The 23,265-nt window shown below is 36.8% G+C and overlaps 1 protein-coding gene across 1 annotated transcript in view; it reads left to right on the forward strand.

Annotated features, from left to right (window-relative positions):
* trabd2a (TraB domain containing 2A) overlaps positions 1-9,943 on the forward strand; it is a 93,264-nt gene extending 83,321 nt beyond the window's left edge. Inside the window, exons 6-7 of the mRNA XM_088911013.1 lie at positions 2,720-2,986; positions 7,091-9,943. Coding sequence (XP_088767139.1) covers positions 2,720-2,986; positions 7,091-7,286 — 463 coding nt within the window. The 3' untranslated portion in view covers positions 7,287-9,943. The remainder of the gene's footprint in view (positions 1-2,719; positions 2,987-7,090) is intronic.
* The last annotated feature ends 13,322 nt before the right edge of the window (positions 9,944-23,265 follow it).

The raw sequence follows: 23,265 nt of genomic DNA on the forward strand, positions 1-23,265 counted from the left end.
TCCTCAATTGTATTTTATATATCTAGGTTCAAGCTCATTGTGAGTAAATGAAGTGGTTCCATGGCATTTTATATTGCCTCACAGGCTTATATAAGAACAGACAAAACTAAAATATCCAAGAATCTGATTTTCTCTCTGTGTTGGGTAAGGCCTAAATATTATGCAACACATAGGCTCTTGTGACTTTCAGAGATTATTTTATTGACTATGATGATAGGTGCTGTATCCGGGGCAATGGAAAGTATATATTTCTGTGTAGAGAAGCTACCACATGTGTGTTTCCACTGTGACTCTTCCTCAGCTCTGCCCTAGAGCAATACCCTCAATGGGGATGAAAGAGTATCTTCATCAATTCCTGGACTCTCCTATTGTGCTTGCTTCCATAGGGTTTTGTTTAGCCAAATTATATGCTACTTTTGTAACAGTCAGATGTTCACTTGGTTCTAGGTTTACACTTGTGACTTAATCTGCATTGGAACCCAGGCATTTAAAGCTTAAATACTTGAAAGGCTTGTGAAATAACCCACTGCACCACCTAGTCCTTTATACCATTATTTCTATTCAGCTGTCAGCTTAAGATTCTCTGAACTCCACCAGAGCAGTGTTAGAAGTTAGATCCTTATACTGAGGAAATACAAAGCTTAAATCGTTCTTTCTCTGCACCCCTTAATCATTTGATGCAAAGCATTTAATACAATTTTTACTTATTTGCCCTTTTTGTGTTTTTGAAACAGAATGACACAAGTAGAAATACGGTACGTTTAAAATTCTAAACTTGCATTGTGGTGCATATTCAGAGTAAACTGGAGCTATGCATCACCAAACTGGCCAGGAGGCAATCTTTCTGTTATCGGTATATCCATCTCCTTGTCTATATCTGCCCTCATCCTGGCCTTCCGGTTCTCACGAGGAACAGGAGACAGGCATCTTGATGGAGCAAACATCATTTATCTGAAAGAATATGTTCATACAAAAAAATCCCTCAAACTCCTTTCTCAGCGAATGCAGGAAAAATTCCTTGTGTGAGTAGGCCTGTTTTTATCATCTCCATGTGACAAAATAGATGCGACCCCAGATTGACGAAGATACTACCAAGCTAAAGGCTGTTGACTACTGAAATTGTGCGAGAGAAACTAGGGTTTTTGCTTTCAAACTATTTGCAATAAAACTGCTTTACATTCTCATTTCTGCAAGGCTCTGAACACTACACACATGCACACTATGTGTATCTGAGCCATTTTAAAAATGGTTAGCACATTCAAGGGGAAAAGGTGTCTCCATAAACCAAAGAAAATTCCCAAACTTCCTGCAAAGTAGCAAGGGGCAGAGAAAATTGTGAACAAGCTTTTACATTGTCTCTTTAAAGGGTATTCATTTATTAAAACTAGAAGGAATGTTACCGTAACACTGTGTACAGTTAGCCGAGGACAAAAACTGTCGAAGGCATTCAATCTGTTAATCGAGTCAATCCGGTTATCCCACTTCCTGTGCAAGATTCAAGATTTTTTATTTGCTATATACAACAAGTGTATTGGAATGCTTTCTCATTCAGCTGTACCCAGAAACAGTAGAGGAAAAAAAAAGTTTTGACCCCTGTGTTTAAGGTGCCAGTAACCTTAAATTTTCAGGGAGAGCTGAATCAGACCTTTTACTGATGCTTAATTGTGGCTGCTTAAGGGCTCACAATTAGAGACCAGGTGAAAGGCTCTTGACAGTGGATATCTGGGAAGCATGAGAGATGTAGGGGTGATCTGAGGTGATTGAAAACTGGTTATCCCAACCTTACGGAGTTTATTAAAAGAAGAGAAATGACAATTCCAAATTATTTTCCTAAATCCAGTTTGTGCTTCAGTGTTCAGATGGATTTAATTATCTTGATATGGAGTCTATTATTTTTATGTATGTACGTGGATACTGTCCAACTGAAAAACATACGTTTTTCTAAATAAGTTCAGATTTGTGAAACATTCTTCTTGGGATATGTTTTCTTTTTAGTCTAGGTCCTAACTGATTTCTTATACATAGCCAGTGGTACAGGACTAGAAAAGGATGTGCCAATTAAAATGTATTTTTTTATTTAAAAGACTTCTTTAAAATTGTTGATTTAAAAGGACAATTTTTATGAATGAGACTCTTTACAGAGCTCCCTAAGCTGTATCATATTACATTGTTGCTGAACATAGAAATTTGAGAAATTCTCATTAGCACCTAAACTATACAGTATCTATATTTCTAATAGCTTCATTCAATACATTGCCAGTATAGGCCCCACAGGAGAGTTGAAGCCTATACTGGCAAGCAACGGGTGCAAGACAGGGCACACGTACCAGGGCAAATTTTCCCAGAAGCCAGTTAACCAACATGCTTGTGTTTGGACTATGGGAGGAAACTGGAGCACAAACACAGGAAGAACTTACAAACCCCGCAAAGACAACACCCCAGTTCTGCAAGCGAACCCAGGGCCCCAGCGCTGTGAGGCAGCAATGCTAACCACTCCACAACCATGCCATCCATGTAAAAAATATATATGTTATATACAACTTGCTTTCTTCTTTTGCCCCCAAATTAGAATATACGGCCTGAGCTACAAAGGCGGAAGCCATTTATATATAATTCTGTTTAATGTGTTCTGAACCCTCGGCCACGTTTGGTATAGTTCCTGGGAGCCTACGGTGCCGCCCTCTCCCTCACAGCCTTGTTTTCCTCCCGTTTCCCTCAGCGCGAAGGCGAAGGCGCCCTCTTTCCCTCTGCACACGCCGTACTCCCCCGCCCAGGAGCTGGAGCCTGCCTCCCACCTGGAGCCCTTTCTCCATGAGCACCAGCAGCCCCAGCACGAGGAGGAGGAGCTGCTGCCCCACATGCTCCTCCCAGACAGCCTGGACCTGCTGGAGAAGGTGGAGCGCAAGCTGAAGAAGAAGCGCAAGAACAAGCAGAAGAAGCAGCGCCTCCGCCAGTTCAACGACCTGTGGGTCCGCATCGAGGAGAGGTAGTGCACGGGTGGAGCACTGACACACCGATTAACTCCAGCAATGTAGCAGCACTCTTAAACACGTTTATAGAATAGCATTATTAAAACAGCAATGTACTGTACTGGAAATACATAATGCATATCAACTTAAATTATTTAAATGTATTTAAATAATTTTTTAATTATTTATAATGTATTTAATTAAATATATATATATTAACTTTAACTAAAAATGGGGCTGTGTTCGGTAAGCCAGCAAGCTGTGATTTGTCAGGAGCGTAAAATTTGGCATTATTGATTGGAGCAAAAAGGTGAACAGGATTGTTCTGCTTTTTGATACCTGCCAGTCGACATAACATGCCTAAGTTGACTGTATGAAACGCAAAAATGAGAATCTTAACTGTACTTCTTTTTTAAGATTGTTTCAATTCCAATTTTTCTGATGGAGCTCTGTTAAAAAATGGAAATATGCCAAACTTAACTAATCAGTGATCTTAAGAATGCTAAAATTGCACAGCTTATGAGTTCCTGCCTGAGGTTTATCTAACTGCTGCAGCTGGGTTCTGAATTGATTTCCAGGTATGACGTTTCATTTTCAAGTCTCGGCAATCTCTAGCCTCTGTTATCTGTATGATCTAGACCTGCTCCAGTAGGTCTGCCAGAGGCAAGCACACATCACCTCACATCCTTTTTTGCTAATTCAGTATTCGGCTTCCTCTAGTCCCACCACTGTAGGATTCTGTTAAAACCTGCTCATTAATTCTTTAGTACGGTGGATCTGCGGAATGCATATTTAGAAAAAAAAGGGCATTTGGTTAAAAAATGTAGCCAGTCTGAAAACAGGACCGATTTGAAAGGCCAGCTAATGTATAGTTTAATCACATCAGTTAATTAGAAACTACGGTGTTTTTCTAGAGAAAATTTAAAATGCACATATAGTGGGCAAATCTTTTTATTGAATGCAGCCTTTGAAAGTTTATGTATAGGTAAGTTTCTCCAATAGTAAGAGGGGAATGTTTTCTTTTAAAAGTAAATGTTGATGGTTTACCAAAAGAAATATATTTGAATATCAAAGAAAGTCAGCATTATTAATTCCCTATTATTTACAATGGTGCATCATTGAAAAGACGTCAATGATGCATTTCCAGACAGGCTCAGCTTCTGGGCTTCTTGGCTGTGAAAAGGCAAAGATACCCCTGATACTTATTTCCCAGCCTTTTCAGTTTGATAAGTGTTTGACTGTGGATAATGAATATGGGTTAAGAACAATCAGTCAAGGGAAATGTGGTTTAACAAACGTATAAGTGGCTAGAAGCCAGGGGTTTGACATCCATCTTTAGTAGACGATATTGGCACAGACATAGGAAGAGAGTGTCATTTACAAGGGAAAATATTAAAGCAATTTATTTAACTCCAAATGTTATTTTTTTTAATTGTGTTCTGAGAAATTGCCTGTTCATCTATTTCAAAGGCTTAAAGATTAAAAATTTCACCTAGAGTTCCTGATATTTGACAATAATGGAAAAACACAGATTTTGCTTAACCAGCTGGGACACATCATATATTTTTAAAAAAATAGATCATGTTGTCTGCAGCCTCCCAAACAAAACATAACCTCACTAAAGTTATGACAGAATGCCCAGATAATGGTACCAAATATTTTTTTTCAAATATTATTTTATGTTTTGGTAGTCAAAACACTTCTTGAAGTGTATATTATGATCCCTTCCAGCATGAGAAAATATAAAGATTTTCTTGTTACTCTTTATGTGGTACCACATGCTGACACATCATTCTGTATTACACCTTATGTGTCTGATTTTGCTGCCAGAGAACGAAGCCTTGTGATGCAAGTTAAACAAAAATAAACAGGCTTACGGTGTTGGAACTTAAAGAACAGTGAGAGAAAAATGAGCAACCGTTCTGAATTCTAACTTCTAAAATAAGTGGAAAATCTAGGGACATATCCAAGTTTTGCAGCCAAGACCAATCAATGAAAAGTAAATATTATTAATGAAAAGCATATGGTAGTGATGAAAACATTTGGATTTCATGCTGATTAAATATGCAAGCTAATTTCAGGTTCAGGTCAGCCATTGCAATAGCATACCACCCAACTTTCTTTTTTTAAAAAAAAATAAAAAAATCTTTGCATTAAATTATTTAACTTATTATTGGATCAGATGCATTTTAGCTGCAATTGGGTTCTCTGTGTCTTTGTCATTGGCCAGTCACAGCATAAGAACCTGTCAGTTTGTTTTCACTGGCCTAGTTCCAGTCACAACTGCTCTGGTTTGGAGGTATGAACATCAAAAGGCCTAGCTGAAATGATTTAATGTTAATTCTCAGCAGGCTTGGTGGATTGACTGAGGCCTACTCTCCTGTATTCATTTGCCATCCCTCTTCCAGGTCTTTAGCACTAGAGCCAGCTGGCACGTTTCCACTCCTCGACCAAATCTCATGCTGCACACACTTACGTCTCAGCAAAACCTCATTTAATTGTCTGTGGCGCTCTTGAAGGTATCTTTTTGCTTGGAGCACAGTATTATTTCCACTGTTTTTTTTAAGACCAGCTTCTTTTGCTAGTGCTTCAGGCTCAGAAAAAAAACATGGTTTCTTGGGCAAGATCTAGCCATTTGTAACATCCAAATTTTGCGTGGTTTACAATCCCAGAGGAATGTTTGTGTGTAGACATTTTTGGCAGATAAGGTGAACTCTAGCAGCTCCCAGAAAAGGGGTTTTTGGGGATCAGTGGCAATATTTCATATGTGTTTCATATTGCATTAGACACAATAAACAATGAAATTCAACTTCGTTTCACACACATTTTACAAAGGAAATGTGGTAGATGTTGGTGATTCATTTTTCTCCCGTCTTGTTGTGCAGGCTAACAGAAAGCCTATTTGTAGCATGGGAGAGATCAGCAACTTTGAACAATGGGATTGCAGCCAACTCCTAGTGCAGAACATTTATCAAGAAATCCCAGTAGGTGGATTTGCTCTGCCGTTTAAGCATGGAACAGTGAAGGAAAGACCACACAGGCACAGCAGGGTTCATATCTGTTGGCTGTTCAGATGCACAACATTTGCTTAGTGGAGCGGTGAGCTGTTTCAACTGAAGGGCTGTCGCTAGTAGCCTGTGAAGGTTCTGTCAGTCTTGTATAATAAATTGACTTTCTAAAAGAAAGTCAGAACCTGCCATGTCTGCCCTTGCCAGGAATCTACAATCCAAACAGGAAAGTGTTTGCAGTGACCTTTCTGGCAGATGGGGATGTAGCGCGTGTGAGCAGTTCAGTGGGGGAAAGCACAGCGCTTTAACACCGTGCTTAATCACCACTGAGAGCAGCAATTACCACTCAGTCCATAGCCTTGCTCTGTCAAAAGGGAAATGTAAGTACATCACCTATGTGATTTTGTCAAGTGGGTTCTAGGAAATAAAAAATTGAGGACAAAAAGAAAATTCGAGGACAAAAACACCTTTATGTCTATAATTTCTGAATGGTTTAGAGCAGTGGTGCTGCAATTGTCTGTTTCTGGTCTTCATGCCAGCGGAACTCTTAATCACTGAGGCTAACTGAGCTGTACTTGCTTATTTAGATTTTTTAATAAAACTGCTTTCAAATCCCAGTGATCAGGATTAAGCCGATTGCACTTTTAGAGTTGCATTTGCACAGGATTCCATTCTTTCAGATGTGTGGATTCAAAGTAACGGGACTTGGATAATGTGCTTTTCTCCCCTACTCCTGCACTTCATCAGCAGGGTCGTCACCGAGACACCGAGAGGTGTTTAGAAAGAAATGAGGGGAGTACACGTTTAATAAGCAGTTTTGCAGAGAATAAAAGGAATTCTTTACTACATTTCATGGCAACGACACACCTGCAGCTGGGTATTCTTGAAACCAAGCACTAAGTGCAAAAACAGGTTAAAAAGATCTAATCAAGCGAGAGTGTAAATTAAATGGATCAGTTCTTCAAAATAATTAGGTGCCCCAAAAAAATGTGAGGATAAGGGGATACTGTAGGACATGGTCTAAGAACCACCAGTTTAAAAAAAGCATATAGCCTAGCAGTCGCCCATCGTACAATGGGCCTAATTGTCCTTTATCCTTGTTTTGTCTTTCAGCACTACTGTTGCACCTCCTCCTCCTCCACTGGTCCGAATTATAAATGGATACATCACAGTCCAGCCTCCACCTCGGGGATATGGGAGATCCAGTCACATCAGAACATGCCTGAATTCTGCCTCGTCTTCTACTTTGTCATTCTTTACTCTCGTATTGACAGTATTTGCTCACACATTGACGTTAGAGCTATACTAGACTCCCAGCTCCACTGCTCATCTGTCCGAAGCAGAACACAAGAGTAAATGTGGATGGACGGGTTTCAGTGGAGAACCGTCGGACTCGTCTGAAATGTTTGGTTGGCAAATTAAATAATATGGGCAGTCCTTCCACTATCTTCAGGAAGCATTATTTTCTACCCATTAATTTATTCTTCTCTTCTGAAGAATCTGTTTTTCTATCCCATAATGCCTTGGGAAGTGTATATAACTACTGTATTATAGGTGTAATTTAGAAATATAAAATGAAATTATGATTGTTTGTAAAAATAAAAAGCATTATATTTTTCTGGATAATACTGGCACTAACCACATCTATAATAGAAATATTTTCCTATCTTAGACTGATCAAAACTCTTATAATATACAGGATGTCATATCATGTGGATGTGAGAATGATTATGTTGACTTTAAGTATTATGCTTTTTGGTTTTGTTCAGAGATGTTTTTGTTTAAATGTTTTAAAGTAGAGGTTACTCATTTAATTTATTTATGTAGTCTCACGTAACCTAAAGTATTTTGAGTGTTGCAGTCCTTACTGTGATAAGTAAAAATCTTTTTTTAATACCTCCTAGAAGTTAACAGCTATGTTTTGTTTTTTTTATAAATATGGCTCATCTTGTATTTCATTTTTCCAGTATGCTCTACTGCAATGTTAAATCTAATAAAACAAGCTCCATCAACTGCTAATGTTAAGTAAGTGCTAAGATATTACTAATAATTTGAGTCCGTGATTATGCTTTACCTTTATATGTTACTCTTAGTTTTCTGAAACAGCCTTTTTTTAAAGGGTACTTTATTTGTGAATTTGAACTCACTTTCTACCAGCATCTCTTTGAATTACCATGCCAGAAATGCTAAAATAGATTAATACCCAACCATTAAATAATCACATATAGGTAAATATGTTTTGATATTCTTATGATGTATACCAATGTGGATTAGAGGGTTAAATTCTCAGTTTTGGGTGGGTAGAAAAAGAAAACAATTAACAATTCCAAATTTAAAACATCAAAGCCTTTAAAACTGGCCCCATAAATACCAAAGGAAATACCAGCAAAGGAAGAAACTGTGACATAAGTAATGGTTTGAGTGGCCATTTGGTCTTCTAGCAATTGGAATGTTAAAGAACATAGTTAAGATGTGAAACACTGCTCTAGGAATATACTTTACACAAAAGTATGAGTGAAATGTCTTAATTATAACACGGTGCAACATTGAGGTTGTATTTTATGCCCCTTCCAAGATATAAAGATGCTAATTTCAGTCAGCAGACAGGTTAGATTGTGCTCGTCATCTTACACAGGAAGTGCATGGAATGGGAAGTCAGTGGCCAGGTGAGTTAAACCGATGTAGCTAAAGTACCAGGACTGGTTCACTAACATGAAGAAACCGATCATTAATACTATAGCTTACATAGAGCAGGTGGAAATAAAAAGTGGGAACAGACACACGTGACATAATTTTTTATCAATGGAAGATTGTGAAAGATTCCAACTTTGTTATCCTTGTAGATGTTCTTTAATTAAATTTATATTTTGTCTTTATTAATGTTCTCACACCTGTGGGTTTATTCAAATATGAATTTAGGTGTTAATTGAGGTATTCAATTTTGTTTCACAGACAATACAAAGGGTTATCCTTTCTTAACGTAGTCCTTGATAGTATTATAATAAAAAAGACATTGAAGTTACAGTACAATTTCCATCAAAGTCGAAATATTTCAAAGTGAAATTTAAAACAACTGTATTACGCTGCTGTTCTCAAGAGCTTCGTTTTCATCAAAACCACCAGGTTCTGAGGGCCCAATTCTGGAGAATTGTGCTACAGAATTGGAGAAGATATGTGAGGGTTTACCTTTTAGTGTATAATAGGCTTTAAACAAAGAAACTTAAAAATAATAGGGGCCTCCAGTTTTAGTGATCTGTGTTAATAAAATATTGAGTTGTGTTAATCCCAAAAAGTGTTAAAGTGATTAATGTGTTTGTAGGTATGAGGTATGCCTGACTTCCACTTATGCCACTAATAGTTTTGGCCATAAATACTTAACAGAGCCATCAGTTCCCTTTTGGAGGTTAGAAGATTAATCCTAGCTTATAAATTGTGTGAATTCACCCAGGATACTGTTGCCATCTAGTGGAAACATACATACGTATTTAAAAGGGGATTCTTCTGCCTTTGTAACCACATGCATGGAATTGTTGATAGGTTTCAATTTAGTTCACTGAACATTGTAAATTTGCTGCTGGGGTACATTGCAGTAATTCTATCTATGTGTTTAAGGCATGGATTTTTTTTTCATGACATAGAAAATAATATGACCTATTGGAACAGATTTTGCCACTACAAGTGTTATTACTGGACCAGTAGTAACACTATTCTTTTTGGACCAGAGTCCAGAGGACCAGTGACCTGTGACTGGTAACACTGTGCTGTAGGAGATGTTTTACTTTGGATGAGATGTTAAACTGAGGTCTTTAATTCTTGGACACTGTTCAAAAGACCAGGAGTGTTTTGGCTAAATTCCAATTTGGGCTTGCTCAATCTGTGCTCCGTAAAGTTCCCCTTTAACTCAGTTGCTGAAGTAATGTCTAACATCTTCACCAAGGCCTACAATAAAGTTTCCTGTATGTTTCCCTTTTGGAGTCATTGTATATTTTGTGAATATAAACTCTAGGAATCACCCTTTAAATATCAAACCATCCGTGTGACAATGTGCATTTCTAAACCCTTAACCATTTTACTAATAATTAACAAATTCCTCTAGTCTGGCTATTTACAAGCAATTAGAATCTGTGTAGCCAGCTAAAGTTTCAATCTTTTTTGCAACAGGTCTGCCACATACAGTAAATGCGCCGAGCATCAAAACAATCACCTCACTGTATTTAGCCATTTATATTTTGAGATTGATTTTAGAATTTAGATTAAAGAAAGTAAATAATTACCTCAGCTGGATGAATAAACCGACATTGCTGGTAAAAGCCTCTTAGCCTGCTTCATTCCGTATAGTGGAGAGGACGATTTTTTTGAAGAAATGCTATTTTGTAAAGAAATAACAGGTCATGCAACAGATTTACCAATAAAAATTATGAACTAGGCTAACTTTGCTGGATTACATACAAATGAGTTAGTCACCATATTAGGCATTGACTTTGAGAGCATTATATTTTCTATTAAATATATTTGGTTCCCCCTCCAAAACATAAGGTTTAAGCATAAACTACAGTACTCTGGATGCCACTGCAAATACATATTAATGTAAAATAATCATAAAGAGGAAGAAACAGATCATCATTGGGGCATTTTAGATTCTGGGAAACTAAATAGGAATACAAATAACTATTAACCATATCCAGTAGTTTTTAATAAACAAATTGTGATGGTAGAGGAAGATTAAATTAATTTTAGTTCACAGTAATAGTTCTTCTTGGCTATGGCCATCATAGTGACCCCCCCTGTCACCTCAGTGACTGTCCCATAAGTATGGGCAATATGTCCAAAATGCATTTTGAAATAACTAGAGATAGCATGCATGTCTGCCAAGGCTGCCCAGTGACCAGCTGGCTGCAATGTTATCCCATTTAAATTCTGCTAGTAAACATGCTGAAGATTGTAGAGGACAAAACTATTTTTAGTGCTGTTATTTGATCACTCTTCGCTATAGTTCTGTTTTTTTGTTGTTGTTAAACTTGTACTGTATATCAATTGTTTGTCCCCTTTTAAAGCACTCTGACAATTTCTCAGAAACTCTGCTTAGGAGGCTCAGTCGATAAAGAATTAATCTGAAAGAAATTTGACAGCACACTTTTTTTTTAATTTGTGTCATCTGCTTCACAGTTCCAATACCTTGTCAATACCTTGATTCAGAATTATATTAAGAGGTACATAATTTTTACACAGTAGTCTTAAAATACTATTCCATCTATCCTCTTTCAAACTGCTTTATCCAATATGGGGTCACAGGGAGCCGGAGCTTATCCCGGCCAGCATTGGGAACAAGACAGGTACACCCTGGATGGGCAGGGCAGGCACACAGACACAAACGCAACAAAGCCAGTTTTCCCCAAAGCCAGTTAACCTACCAGTATGTCTTTGAACTGTGGGAGGAAACCGTAGCATCTGGAAAGAAACCCATACGAACATGGGGAGAACATACAATCTCCATGCATATAGCACCCCCGGAACTGAACCCACGGACCCAACACTGTGAGGGAGCTAGCCACACAGCCATTCCACTACCCTATAATACTGTTGGCTATATACAGTACTTACAGTCTCCTGAGTTTCAAGAGTAAAAAGATTTCGTTCGTTTAGCTTGTCAGAAGAGCACATCCCTTTGAGTTCAGAACTAAGCAGTCACGTAGGGCACTGAGTTAAATGTGGCATTAAATTTGAGGGGATTGTTTAAAAAATGTATTTAAACTATTTACAAAATTAAAATATTTCAAAACTACAAAATAAAATAAGGATGATGTAATTATTTCAATTCAAGTGTGAGAAAGGATAGAATATTAATTCTAATTAGTTCCAATGCAGTATATTCCTGAGAATTTATTAGTTGTTCATTAATTGACTGTGTCCAGTAAGCGAACAAGACCATAAAACATGAATTCCAATCTCACTGCGTGCTTTGTCTCTCCTTTTCCCCACTGCTGCCTGTGTCATTACCCTAGAGTGGTAATAACACAATTTAGCAGTTTTCAGATTTAGAAATCCAAAATAAAGGTATCTTTAAGTGTTATTAACCTATAGCTATATCGGGCTGTGTAATTATGAACTTTTCTTCTTGTAACTGGCCTATGTGTAAGGAGTGAGGGCCATTATCATGAAATATTTATTAATGTAGTCACAACCGTAAAGGTCATAATATATAAAAAAACAATATGTTGAAACTGAGCTGTTTACCTAGCTGTGGGTGGGCTGTGAGAGACAGAGGATCAAAAGAAATGTTCTACTCTGGTTAATAAAAACTGAAGAATAAACATTTAACACACAGAAAGACATCATAAAAAGACACAGGAGAGAGAAAGGTCAGGCAAAGGAGATGACGAGAGAGACGTGGAGTTAACAGAAAGAAGGAGAAGCTGTAGGTGAGTTGACCTTGTTATGGTTTTGGATTTGGTGGTGTTTTTTTAGAACAGGGAGATTAAGTCCCTTTCACTTCTGGACATCCAGGATTATAGGAAGGGAGATCTGGGAATGGGTTGTATACTGTTTGTTTAGGATGCCAGGTGTTCCTCTCATTGGCCCATTTAAGATGTCAAGATTCAAGATTTCTTTATTTGCCATATACAACAAGTGTATTGCACTGCTTACTCATTCAGCTGTACCCAGTAACATTAGAGAAAAAAAATAGGCACAAATGACAAACAGACATGGACAATAAATTTAGACAATAGACATTAAAATACAGCCAAGACAGGACATAGTGCAAACAGTGCAGTACCTTAAAGTGCAGGTGCTGATTATGACACGGACTGCTTGGGGGAAGAAACTGTTTCTGAACCTATTTGTATTTATAGAGGATTTTAGGTTACAGATCTTTTATGTTGTATCTTGTGTAATGTGGGTGCTGTTTAGTTGTTATTGTAAATAACTATTGATTTGAAGCCTCTTTGTGGTGAACTAGAAAATGTCTATATAATTTAGGATGCCCTAAATGACATTTCACTAGGGACAACAACATCCAAGGATTGAATGCTTGCGAATGCTTAGAATACTTGGTGAGAGAAATTTTGGCTTTGTTAATGGGTAGCCTCCTGGCCAGCTGCAAAATGGAAATGGGTTGGAGGAGGGATGCTTAAGATGAATGCATTTGAATTTAGTATATGCAGCTAGTTTGGTGGTGATGGTGATCGCAGTAGGTGCAGCTGTTCGATATTTACTTGTTGTTATCCCTCCTAAACTTCAGTTAATAATTTCCTTTTCAGATGATACTACCTTAGCTGGACCAAATGGTTATACACCACATTAAGATGCAAAAGCTGTTGCAAATGTCCTTTTCCAAGTTCAAATTTATGACCCCACTCATGTTGTGGTGCTGTATCTTTTTGAGATTAAACTTACTACTAAGCAGCTTTGGGAAAAGACCTTGAACACACTCTACATTCTTCAAAAACCGCAGCAAACTAAACTATTCTGAAGGAATTCTGAAGTGTTGAAGGGCTTGAACACTGATACATTCTCATAACCTTGCTGTAGAAATGGACTTTCTAACAGAATTTGAGCCTGAGCTCAAATAAAATGGGACATTATTGGAAGGGGACAATTTTCTTTTCCAACTCACTGTATAAACCAATTCTCCATCCATGCATTTGTAGTTTCAGAATTAATTTTTATGAGCAACTTTATTAAAAACAATCTGAAAAGCTGATTAGAACAGTCTGATTAGATAAGCAAGACCTACTAGGATCTTATACCTCTTTAGATGATCTGACCCTCTTGTTAAGTTCTAATTAATGTTTGCATGTACAGTAACACAAGAGTTTAAAATTATTTGATCCAGTTTTGTCATCCTAATTATGGATGGGTACTACAGTAGCAATTCTCTAATCCATGGGTACTATACCTGTTTGTGTAACTACTGGAAGATTTGTTTCAGTTGCTTATGAATAACATCTCGTTTCCTCAAGTACAATTGGTAGTACACCATTGGGTCCTGGAGAGTTATTAATCTTGTGTGATTTTAAAATTCAAAAACATATCTTTTTATGCTAATATAGGACCATATACTTCTGTTGCCTGAGCAATGTTGTTTACTTGTTACTCAATAAACACGAGTGAAATCCATATTTAGCACACAGCCATCTATATGATATTGTCTGGAAATGTCCCTTGGTTTTTCCATTATTAGTCTTAAAATCTGCCTTATTTCTGTATTATATGTTGACAAGACAGAAATTCCCAAATGAGTAGCACTACTGTAATTTATTTTTGTTCTCGGGTCACCTTACACCAAATTTGTTTTTTCCTTAAAACTCCACCAAAGTATTATTTGGACAAAGAGAAGGAAGGTTTCATGGATGTCTTTTAACTTTGGGGTCTAAGATGATTTTCTCTTTCACTGACGAGAGGGAACAGTACTTAAGGGATTTTCTACAAAGTCTATTGCTCAGAATTAGTGGTATACAATGCCTGTTTTCCATAAACCATTAACTAGCAGGTATGCATCCAATCATTGCTGATTGCCATATTGTCACTTTATTTTAGAGCTTTAGTGAAGAACACTGCCTAATATATGAAAATATTACAATATTGTTTTTATCAAATCCTGGCATACTGTACATATTTACATAAAGCAAAAGATATCAGAGTTTGTTTAGTACAGTAAAGTAGTAGTAAAGAAGTACATGTGTATTTCTTTGCTAATATGATGTTTATTTTTTAACTTTATCTTGACTTACAGACACGTGTAAACCTGTAATAATACCTTAAATGTACAGGCGGTGAATATGAGAAAGGATAACAGTTTCTGTTGCCTTTAAAGGTGCTAATTGCTGCAAGATGAGTTTTAAACTTCATAGAAGTGCTTGTTGATTTCAGTTTGGTCTGTGTCAAAGATAAGCATGCTTCATTCACTGGCATTAACTGCAGTGAAAATACTGTAGGATCTATGGCTTTTGCCTTGTTAATTCTGTGCTATGAGTCTAAATCACTATATCAGATGTCTGGTACAGTATATGTCTGTTTTACATTTAATGCAGTGCTTCAAATACCTGCATGCCTGCCTTACCTTCTTCATAAGTCTTCAGAGCACAAAATTATGCCTTACTGTATTAATTTTTGGCAATATTCTTCATAGGTGATTATTGCTTAAAATTAATGCAAACCTTGGCTTCGTAATCACTTTTTATATGATAATTTTCAAATCATGAGACATCAAACAAATATTCTTCATAGATCACCTTCTCAATTCAACATTAAAGAGAGTAAACTATTCAAGACTAGTATATTACTTCAAAATGATTGCCTTTGTGCATGATGTTTGTAGCTTTCAGATAGACAGCGTGACAGGACTTATTCAAACTTCTTAAAGACTTGTGTATTTGTGCTTTTCATCCTGTGAATAAACAGTGATTATTTTCAAATACAAACTTATGCGTGACACAAACTGAAAGTGAAACTGGGGAATCCAATTATGATTAAAACCTCTCTAGAAAACATGGGCATCTACAGTACATCCTTAAGGTTAGAAAGTCAACCAATTAAAAAATTACACTGAACATTTTCTATAAAGAGTGGTCAAAAGTTAAAAAAACACCTGGTTTTGACCTTTAGTATTTTTAAAGCAAACCTAACATTCCTTTTTGTACATTAATTTACACTGTACATTAAGATATATGACCTGTCAGTTGCTGACCTGTTTTAATGAGAAAAATGGGTTTTCTGCTGTGAATGTACTCAAATTGAAAGGCTTACCTGATTTCCTAAATCTTTGGGTTCCAAACCAGATCCATCTTTAAATCGAGCATGTGGCTTTTAATTTTTTTCGTCTGTAGTAACAGCTGCTTCTGTTCCCACAATCCCTTGGGATGCTCTTTAAAAAGATGATGAAGCACCATCTGAAAAAGTGGTCAGGGAAAGCCTTTGAACTCCAAGCACACCTATGGGAATAGATTCTCAGCTATCAGTGGGGATTCAGTGGAAACACATGTTTTGTATTAAAGCACCTGTGTTGAGTAATAAAGTTTGGATTCACCATATCTTAGCAACTGTTCCACCGCTGTACCATGTGTATTTCAAAAGATTTTCTGTAAACATAATTAATTGTTTATCATCTTAGTAGTCATATACAGAAATGAACAGTATCTGCCCTTTGTTCATTCATATTTTTTGGAAGTTGTTCACTAAGAAAATACTTTTTAGCACAGGTTTCAAAGTTAGACTGATACTGAAAAGATTGCCTTGTAGTGTTTCTTCAAAATAAAGTTTCGGATTTGTATCCTCTAAATATTTCCTGACTTGTGCTCAAGAGCAAGATGAAATAGAATACATATACTGGGAATAATCGGTTTATATTTTTGTAAAAATATACAGTTGTGTCAGCTTACTGACGCTTTGGCTACTGTAAATAATGTGGTCTGTAAGCCTTTTATTTGCAAGTGAATACACAGTTTTGCATCATACACAGCTGAGTGAGATTAGAACAGTGACTTATTGAAAATGCAGTCTATGTATACATGATCTATAATTAGGAGTACAGAAAATCAAGTTACATTAATCAGTTGTTTCTAAATCACTTTTAATTGAATTGAGATCTGATGATCTCAATTACAATACAGTGATGTTGTATCCTCTAAATATTGAACTACTGTACAATAATAGTTTTGTTAAGGAGAAAAGAGAAATCTGTAGTGGAAGCCACAGTAAGAATTATGCAACATTATTTCCATCAGTATCTCATTAAAGTAATTTAAAAATGTTAGTTTACATCACATCTAAAAGTAAAGATATCCAGCTCGATATAAAAACAGTTTTTTAACCGATAAGGTTAAAACATTAAATTTTGTTTTAAATTGTGAAATGTTTGTACAATTATTTAAATATAACTTTAATCTTCTCAATGTTTTTCACCTTTCATTTCTTCAGTGAATTTTATTTATCGGATTTCCTTAGGAAGGGTGATTTAAAAGGTTTTAATTTTTTTTTCATAAAACCCAGCATAGGCAGCCAAGGTAATATTGCTGTTTTGACCATTGTTAACATCTGAGAAAAACAACTTTAATTCAGCATACTTTGTTCACCATATTGGTTTTAAATTAACCACGTTCCATATTTATACTTATTTTTCCACAGAACATAAGCCTGCCAGAACATTTTAACGGCACATTAACACTAAACAAAAAAATCACTTCAGACAGCAGAACTGAATAAGAATGAAAAAATAGAACTTTTTTTTTTTACTTTCAACATACAAAACAACAACAGAGGAGTTCTTTCTCAGTACAGAGCAGACTGGAGCTCTGTCTATTCAGAAGGCAGAGGAAATGCAGGCTCTGTCTCTCCCATAAAGCACTGACATGTAAAGAAATTGTACTCCCTTTGTTTAAAAAAACAGATTTGCTTTTTTGATGCCAGGGAAATTATACCTTAAGCAAGATGATGAAATGTAATTAACCTTAGGAAATGGTCCTTTAAGAAATAATTAACCATGGGGTCTAACCTTACAACTTAACAAAGCCATGCAGGGAAGTGATTAGGACTAGTAACAGGAAGGTTACGGTTTCAGATCCTGGGTGGGGCATTGTTTTGTACCTGTGAGTAAGGCGCTTCATTCAATTGCTTCAGTACAATGCCCACCTGTATAAGTTAAAAAAATAGATGTTGCTAAGTACTGTATATAGGCATAATTCAAATTAATAATAATACTATTCTGCTCTTAGCACATCCTCTTAGAATACCAAGCAACAGTGGGAAAATAGATAAGTGAAAGATAAGTGAAAGTTTAACTGTTGGTACAGTACATTTACTTTAAAGGATCGCTACAGATGGTTACAGTGACACAACAGTTTGGCATATCACTGGCAGACTACAAGCTAAGTCTGTCTCTAACCACAAAAGAGATGAGTGTGCTGGCTCTCACTCAGCTCCAGCTGACCATTATTACTGATCACGAAGACACCAAAACTAGTGACACACCTTTCATAGTCACCTTCGATGTAGTATAGCCACACCACATGGGACCTTGTGTTCTTTTCATTCTTGACTGTGGACTTTATTGTCTGACTCTCACCAACCAGTTGGACGTTTCTGCATGAGTACCGGCACCATTACTGGAAACCAGATGTGCCAAATGGGCTCGACTACCTTAGGAATGTGATTTATTGTTTTAAATATATGTTTTAAATTCAATCATGGATGTGTGTTCCTAAGAGGTCATATCCTGATTCCAGAAAAGTAGAATAGAAGTCAAGGGAAATAAAAGAGTCATTCACTCCGTTTTAACACAAGAGACAAGGCCTTCCTTGCCAGCAACAAGAAAATGAGATAAAGTAAACTTCACCGGATCCCTCCTGCAAGGACTTTGCACAATGGGAATCTTGTCTCCGAAGTACAACACTTGCCCCTGTAAATTAAATAATTGTCCTTGAATTCCAACAAAACCTTGTTTAAGGGGTTAGTGCTTTTCTTCATAGCATCTGTAATTGAGTGGGCCTATTTAAGAAAGAAAATATAGATTATAAAAATGTCTACTGGTGCTTTTATTTGAAAAAACAGGATACTTGCAAAAAAACAAGATATTTAAGATATTCTGTAGAGGAAAAAGTAAAAGTTAATTTCACCCCTCACCTTTGACAGCATGACCGCAGCTTTACATCTCTCAGTAAGTTTCTATTTAAAAAAGAACGTTATTGTTGCTGCCTTTTAAGGTAATCAGTCAAAATAACAAATTTTGATTACTATTTGGCAAAAAGCTGATTTACTAGAACAAACCGGCGAATACGACTGGTGACAGTCTCAAAATTGTGCTAGGCAGCACTAGTGAGTAGAAACTCTTACATATTGCGATTTCGACTGATTTCAGCCACTGCAATGATCAATCTGCTTTGCAATGTATAGATATTCCTAGGAAAAAAATTAAACCGTTCCCTTTAACAATAAAGATCCACATTTAGCAAAACAAAAGGAGAAAATTAGATCTTAACTTTAATTTTTTTCCTTAACATGCTCACTCGTAAGTAAGTAACACAGAGCCCAGTGGCACTGAGAATGTTACGGAAGCGATGTTACCTCTCTGAAATTAGAGATTTCCTCTGTGGAAGAAGACTCTCTCTTTCAGTGGGGCAAAGTTCTTCAAATGTAAGGGCTGGTGCTTTGTTCAGTTCGGGAACTATGAGCAGCCATGAACAAATCCCTGCCTGCTATTAGGACAAAGATTTCTTACCACCCTGTGCTCAGCAGTGATGCTTCTGCAACAGTTGCAGGACCTGTCAAGGTGAGGGGATGCAGAGCCTAAATGTAACCAAGTGGGGAGTGAAAGGTCATTGTAACGGGATTGCCCAACAATTAAATAAAAAAATCTTCTGCATGTGCAAATATATCTCTGCAGCACCATCGTTGTTTTTAGGTCTGGCCCTTGAGGATACCTCTTCTGTCTAACCCTGGTGTTTCTGTGGCCAGAGCACAGGCAAACCTTGGGTTAGGGAGCAACTCACTTCCACTTCCTCCATTGAATAGCAAGCAGATGATGGTCATTTAATGTTTTCCTTGCACTTCACTGCCTGTCTTAAATGAGTGTTACTGCCTGTGGTGTAATGATGTACGATGTAAGTACAAGTTAGTTGGCTGAGTGTTCTTTGTTGTAAAATACAGATACGAGCGGTTTCCTTGCTTAAGCAATTGCTGCTTAATGTGCAACATGTGCAGAAGTTAATTGCTGTCTCTGCCCAAACCTTTCTTTCTGAAGTATAATTTGTTATAGCCAGTTCTCTGTAATAGTCTAAAAGCCAGTTTGCTGTTAAAGAGTTAAGGTATATATTCATATTACTTTTTAACAATGGACCTAGGGCTTTGTAATTAATCATCAACACAATTTTCTCATTAAAAACACAATGCATATCTGCCATTAGAATTTATAGTACTACATAGTTTAACAATTTTAGGACAAAAATATAATGCAGAAATTTCTAGTATAACAATGAAAAATGAGCAAATCTGTTGTAGTTTTCTCACACATATCTGTCCATGATCTACGTGAAGGGTGTAGTCCAAACCTGCCACAGTGGAGCATGATTGAACACCATCAAAATCCCAGGGCTTCCATAAAATCTTCAGCAGAGGAAAGTATATTAGACACAATGTTATATATTCTCAAATGGGCAGTTACTCAACATGTCGGAATGGAAAAAACGAATTTCTGAGGAACTGTAGGGCATTTGCACACAGTATTCCTCTTATGGTTGAAAGGCTATAAATTTAACCAGATTGCTTTTTAACTTGTCCAAAGCAGGCTCATCATCGAATCATTAACTTTAATGGGCTTCATCTTGCATAGAAATATTTCAATGTGCTTACATGAGTGTCTTTATTTCTGTTAAGTACTCACACTTTGTACTGGAACTTATGGTCAACTTTGATGGCACAAAAAGGGACTTTTTTATTTTTTACAGAATTTCTCCAAAAATAATGGCTGGGTGGTACACTACACTACCTTGTATTGCACTAGACTATGTTGGTTTTGCAGTAAGAAAGACTGGATTCTATTTCGTTCTTAAAACAATTAGGTAACTAGATCACAGCTCACACCATAGCATACAGTACTACTGTATATTTTACAGAACCAAAAAATAAAAAAATTGCAGAACTTTCTTCTTTAGAAAAGGTCAAGCTAGGATCTGGATCTGGAACAAGTCGGCTTAATGCAACTAAATGAAATGACAAGGAATGGGACTTACTGAGTTTATTTTTTAGATCACTTGTTTTAACCAAGAACGTTATCTGACATTCATTAGGTTTGTATGACTTTTAGAAATATCATTATCAGTCACATGTTGATCTTTAAGAAAGTAAATGTGTATTAAAGGAATACCACAGTACTCCTGTAATGCCTCAGCAAAGTTAACAACTTGTGGAAGCAGAGTTTCTGTACATTTCTCAAAGGGGATATTGACATTTCTTACATGCTGTTCTGCCTAAAAGTATTTTTCCCTCTGACTGACTTCAGCATGTTCCTGCCACACTTAAAGTAAGATGAATTAATTAGTATTATTTCATGCAATGCTTGAGCTGAAACTGGCAATGTTAAAGGAATCCAGCTGTATAAATAAGCTTTGATTTCACTGGCACACCATCAGCACTTGAGATGGTTTTTGCAAAGTGTAAGAAGTTAATAGCTGAAACTTTGACCTAAGCTACTCTGTTATTGTGTTTCACTCAGACCCTCTACTTATCACAGATTACTAGAGCACAAGTGAGAAACTGTAAAGAAGGGATGTCATGTTTGATAATCACCATTATCAATTTGTTTAAAGGTGGTGAGTGATAAAAGTGCACATGAAAGCAAATTCCGAGTTAATATACTGTAAGTAAAATTGAAGTTTCTGTTGGTTCCACTTGCATTTTCATGGCAGCTGTTATCTGCCACTCTGCGAGTCAGCTGTGCTGAATCAAAGGTCTAGCCTTCTAGAATTATCACGGTCTGTAATCTATTGTTTTTCACAGGCATCTGACTCACTAGTTTTCACTCACATACAAAACTTGCTTGGAAAATGTCACTTTACAAAAATGAACACTTCATGCGGATTGAAATAAACTTTTCAAATTATTTCTAAGGCTTAAGTAGTAAGGTTTATGTGACACATCAGGCAAAGATGGTAAAAGGTTATTTTTTAAAATAATGGCTCTAGAAGAAATGGGCGAGTTTTTAGTACAATGTTTGACACCCACATTATAGACAGCACCTTTTCTCTTTCCTGCAAAAAAATTACCTTCTCATTAAAGCTGCTGGAGAAAACCACACAATTTGTTGGTCACGTGACACTAATGGATGTGTATTCTAGCATTTTTTTTTAAACTTTCATCAAACGTTTCAAGGCTCCAGTTGCTGTCCTGCCAAATGAGAAGGAGAGAAAGCCTTAGACATGCAGTTTATTATTTAATTCTATTTGAAATAAACTAAACAAAAAGGAGCCCCATAAAAAACTAAACTTGTTTAACTTGTGATTTCTGAAGAGGGCCATCCATCAAATCTTTGACTGCTTTTTGGGTCGGTACAGTTTAAGAGACTTTTTTTTCTTTGAGTAAACATTTCAGGCATACGGTTTGAGTTAGTGACTTTTTGGTGTTGCGACTTGCACCTGTACATTATTATGTTTGTTCCAAAAAGCAAAATACGGGGTGAAGGAAGGCTGGCATCATACAGTACAAATGCAGTGTCTGATGACTTTTGTAATTGCAGAAAACATACCAGGGTTTGCCAGTTGAAAGCAATGGTTTGATTTCAGCTTTGTTCAAAACTTTGGCTTTCCTGAAAGAACACAACGGTAGTTTGCAATTTATAACTACAAGTATAAAGTTTTGCCTACTAAGCATCAGTGATATACAATCTCTTCGCTGTTTTCTTCCAGGGTGTTCCAGCCCTGTGCCTGTTGCTTGCTTGCTGAAATAGACTCCAGCTTCCCCATGACCCTGTAATGAATAAAGAGATTAGACAATAAATGGATGTCATTAGATAACGTTTTTACTTAATTTGATGTTATTTTACTTATATTTATATGTTAAAATGGTCAAAAATCAAGTATGCCAATTCATTCAAGTAAAGTACATTGGGATTCTTCTGTCTGCCCATTTATCCAACTTATTAGTCACAGAGATCTGAGTCACAGACTCAGAGGTCTCCAAAACTGGTTCTGGAGAGCTGCAGTCCACTTATTCTCTATACTTGTAAACTTTGAATATAATAAATACTTTTGACTTAGTGATATCATTTTTTCAATTGACATTTCTTAATGCTATTTTGTACAAATATATATATTTTTGCCTGCAGCTATATCACCCTGCAACTTACACCTGGCAGCCCACTGAAGCTCCGCAGGTGAGAGCCTGGCCAGTACCAGGATGGAAGACCGCCTGAGAAAAACTAAGGTTGCTGCTGGAACAGGTGAAAAAACCAGTAGGGAGTTGGGTGTATGGTCTGTGTGGGGACACTACATACTGTAAAAAAGGCATCGTCCTTGGATGAGATGAACAACTGAGGTCCTGACTCACTGTGGTCTTTACAAATCCCTGGATGATTCTTGAAAAGAGTGGCCAAATTTCTTTATCGATTACGCCTCCTAATAATCCCCATCTATGATAGACTTCATCACTCTGTTCTCCTCCCCAGTGATAGCAGATGTGTGGTGAGTGTTCTGGCGCTCTTCAGCTGCCATCACACCATCCAGGTCGGGCTAGACATTGTTGGTGGTGGAGTGGAATCCCCATATATGTAATTTTCTTTGAGTGGATTGTCCAGAAAAGCA

The sequence above is a fragment of the Atractosteus spatula genome, chromosome 3 (genome assembly GCF_055471065.1).
Source record: "Atractosteus spatula isolate fAtrSpa1 chromosome 3, fAtrSpa1.hap1, whole genome shotgun sequence".
Classification (NCBI taxonomy): Eukaryota; Metazoa; Chordata; class Actinopteri; order Semionotiformes; family Lepisosteidae; genus Atractosteus; species Atractosteus spatula.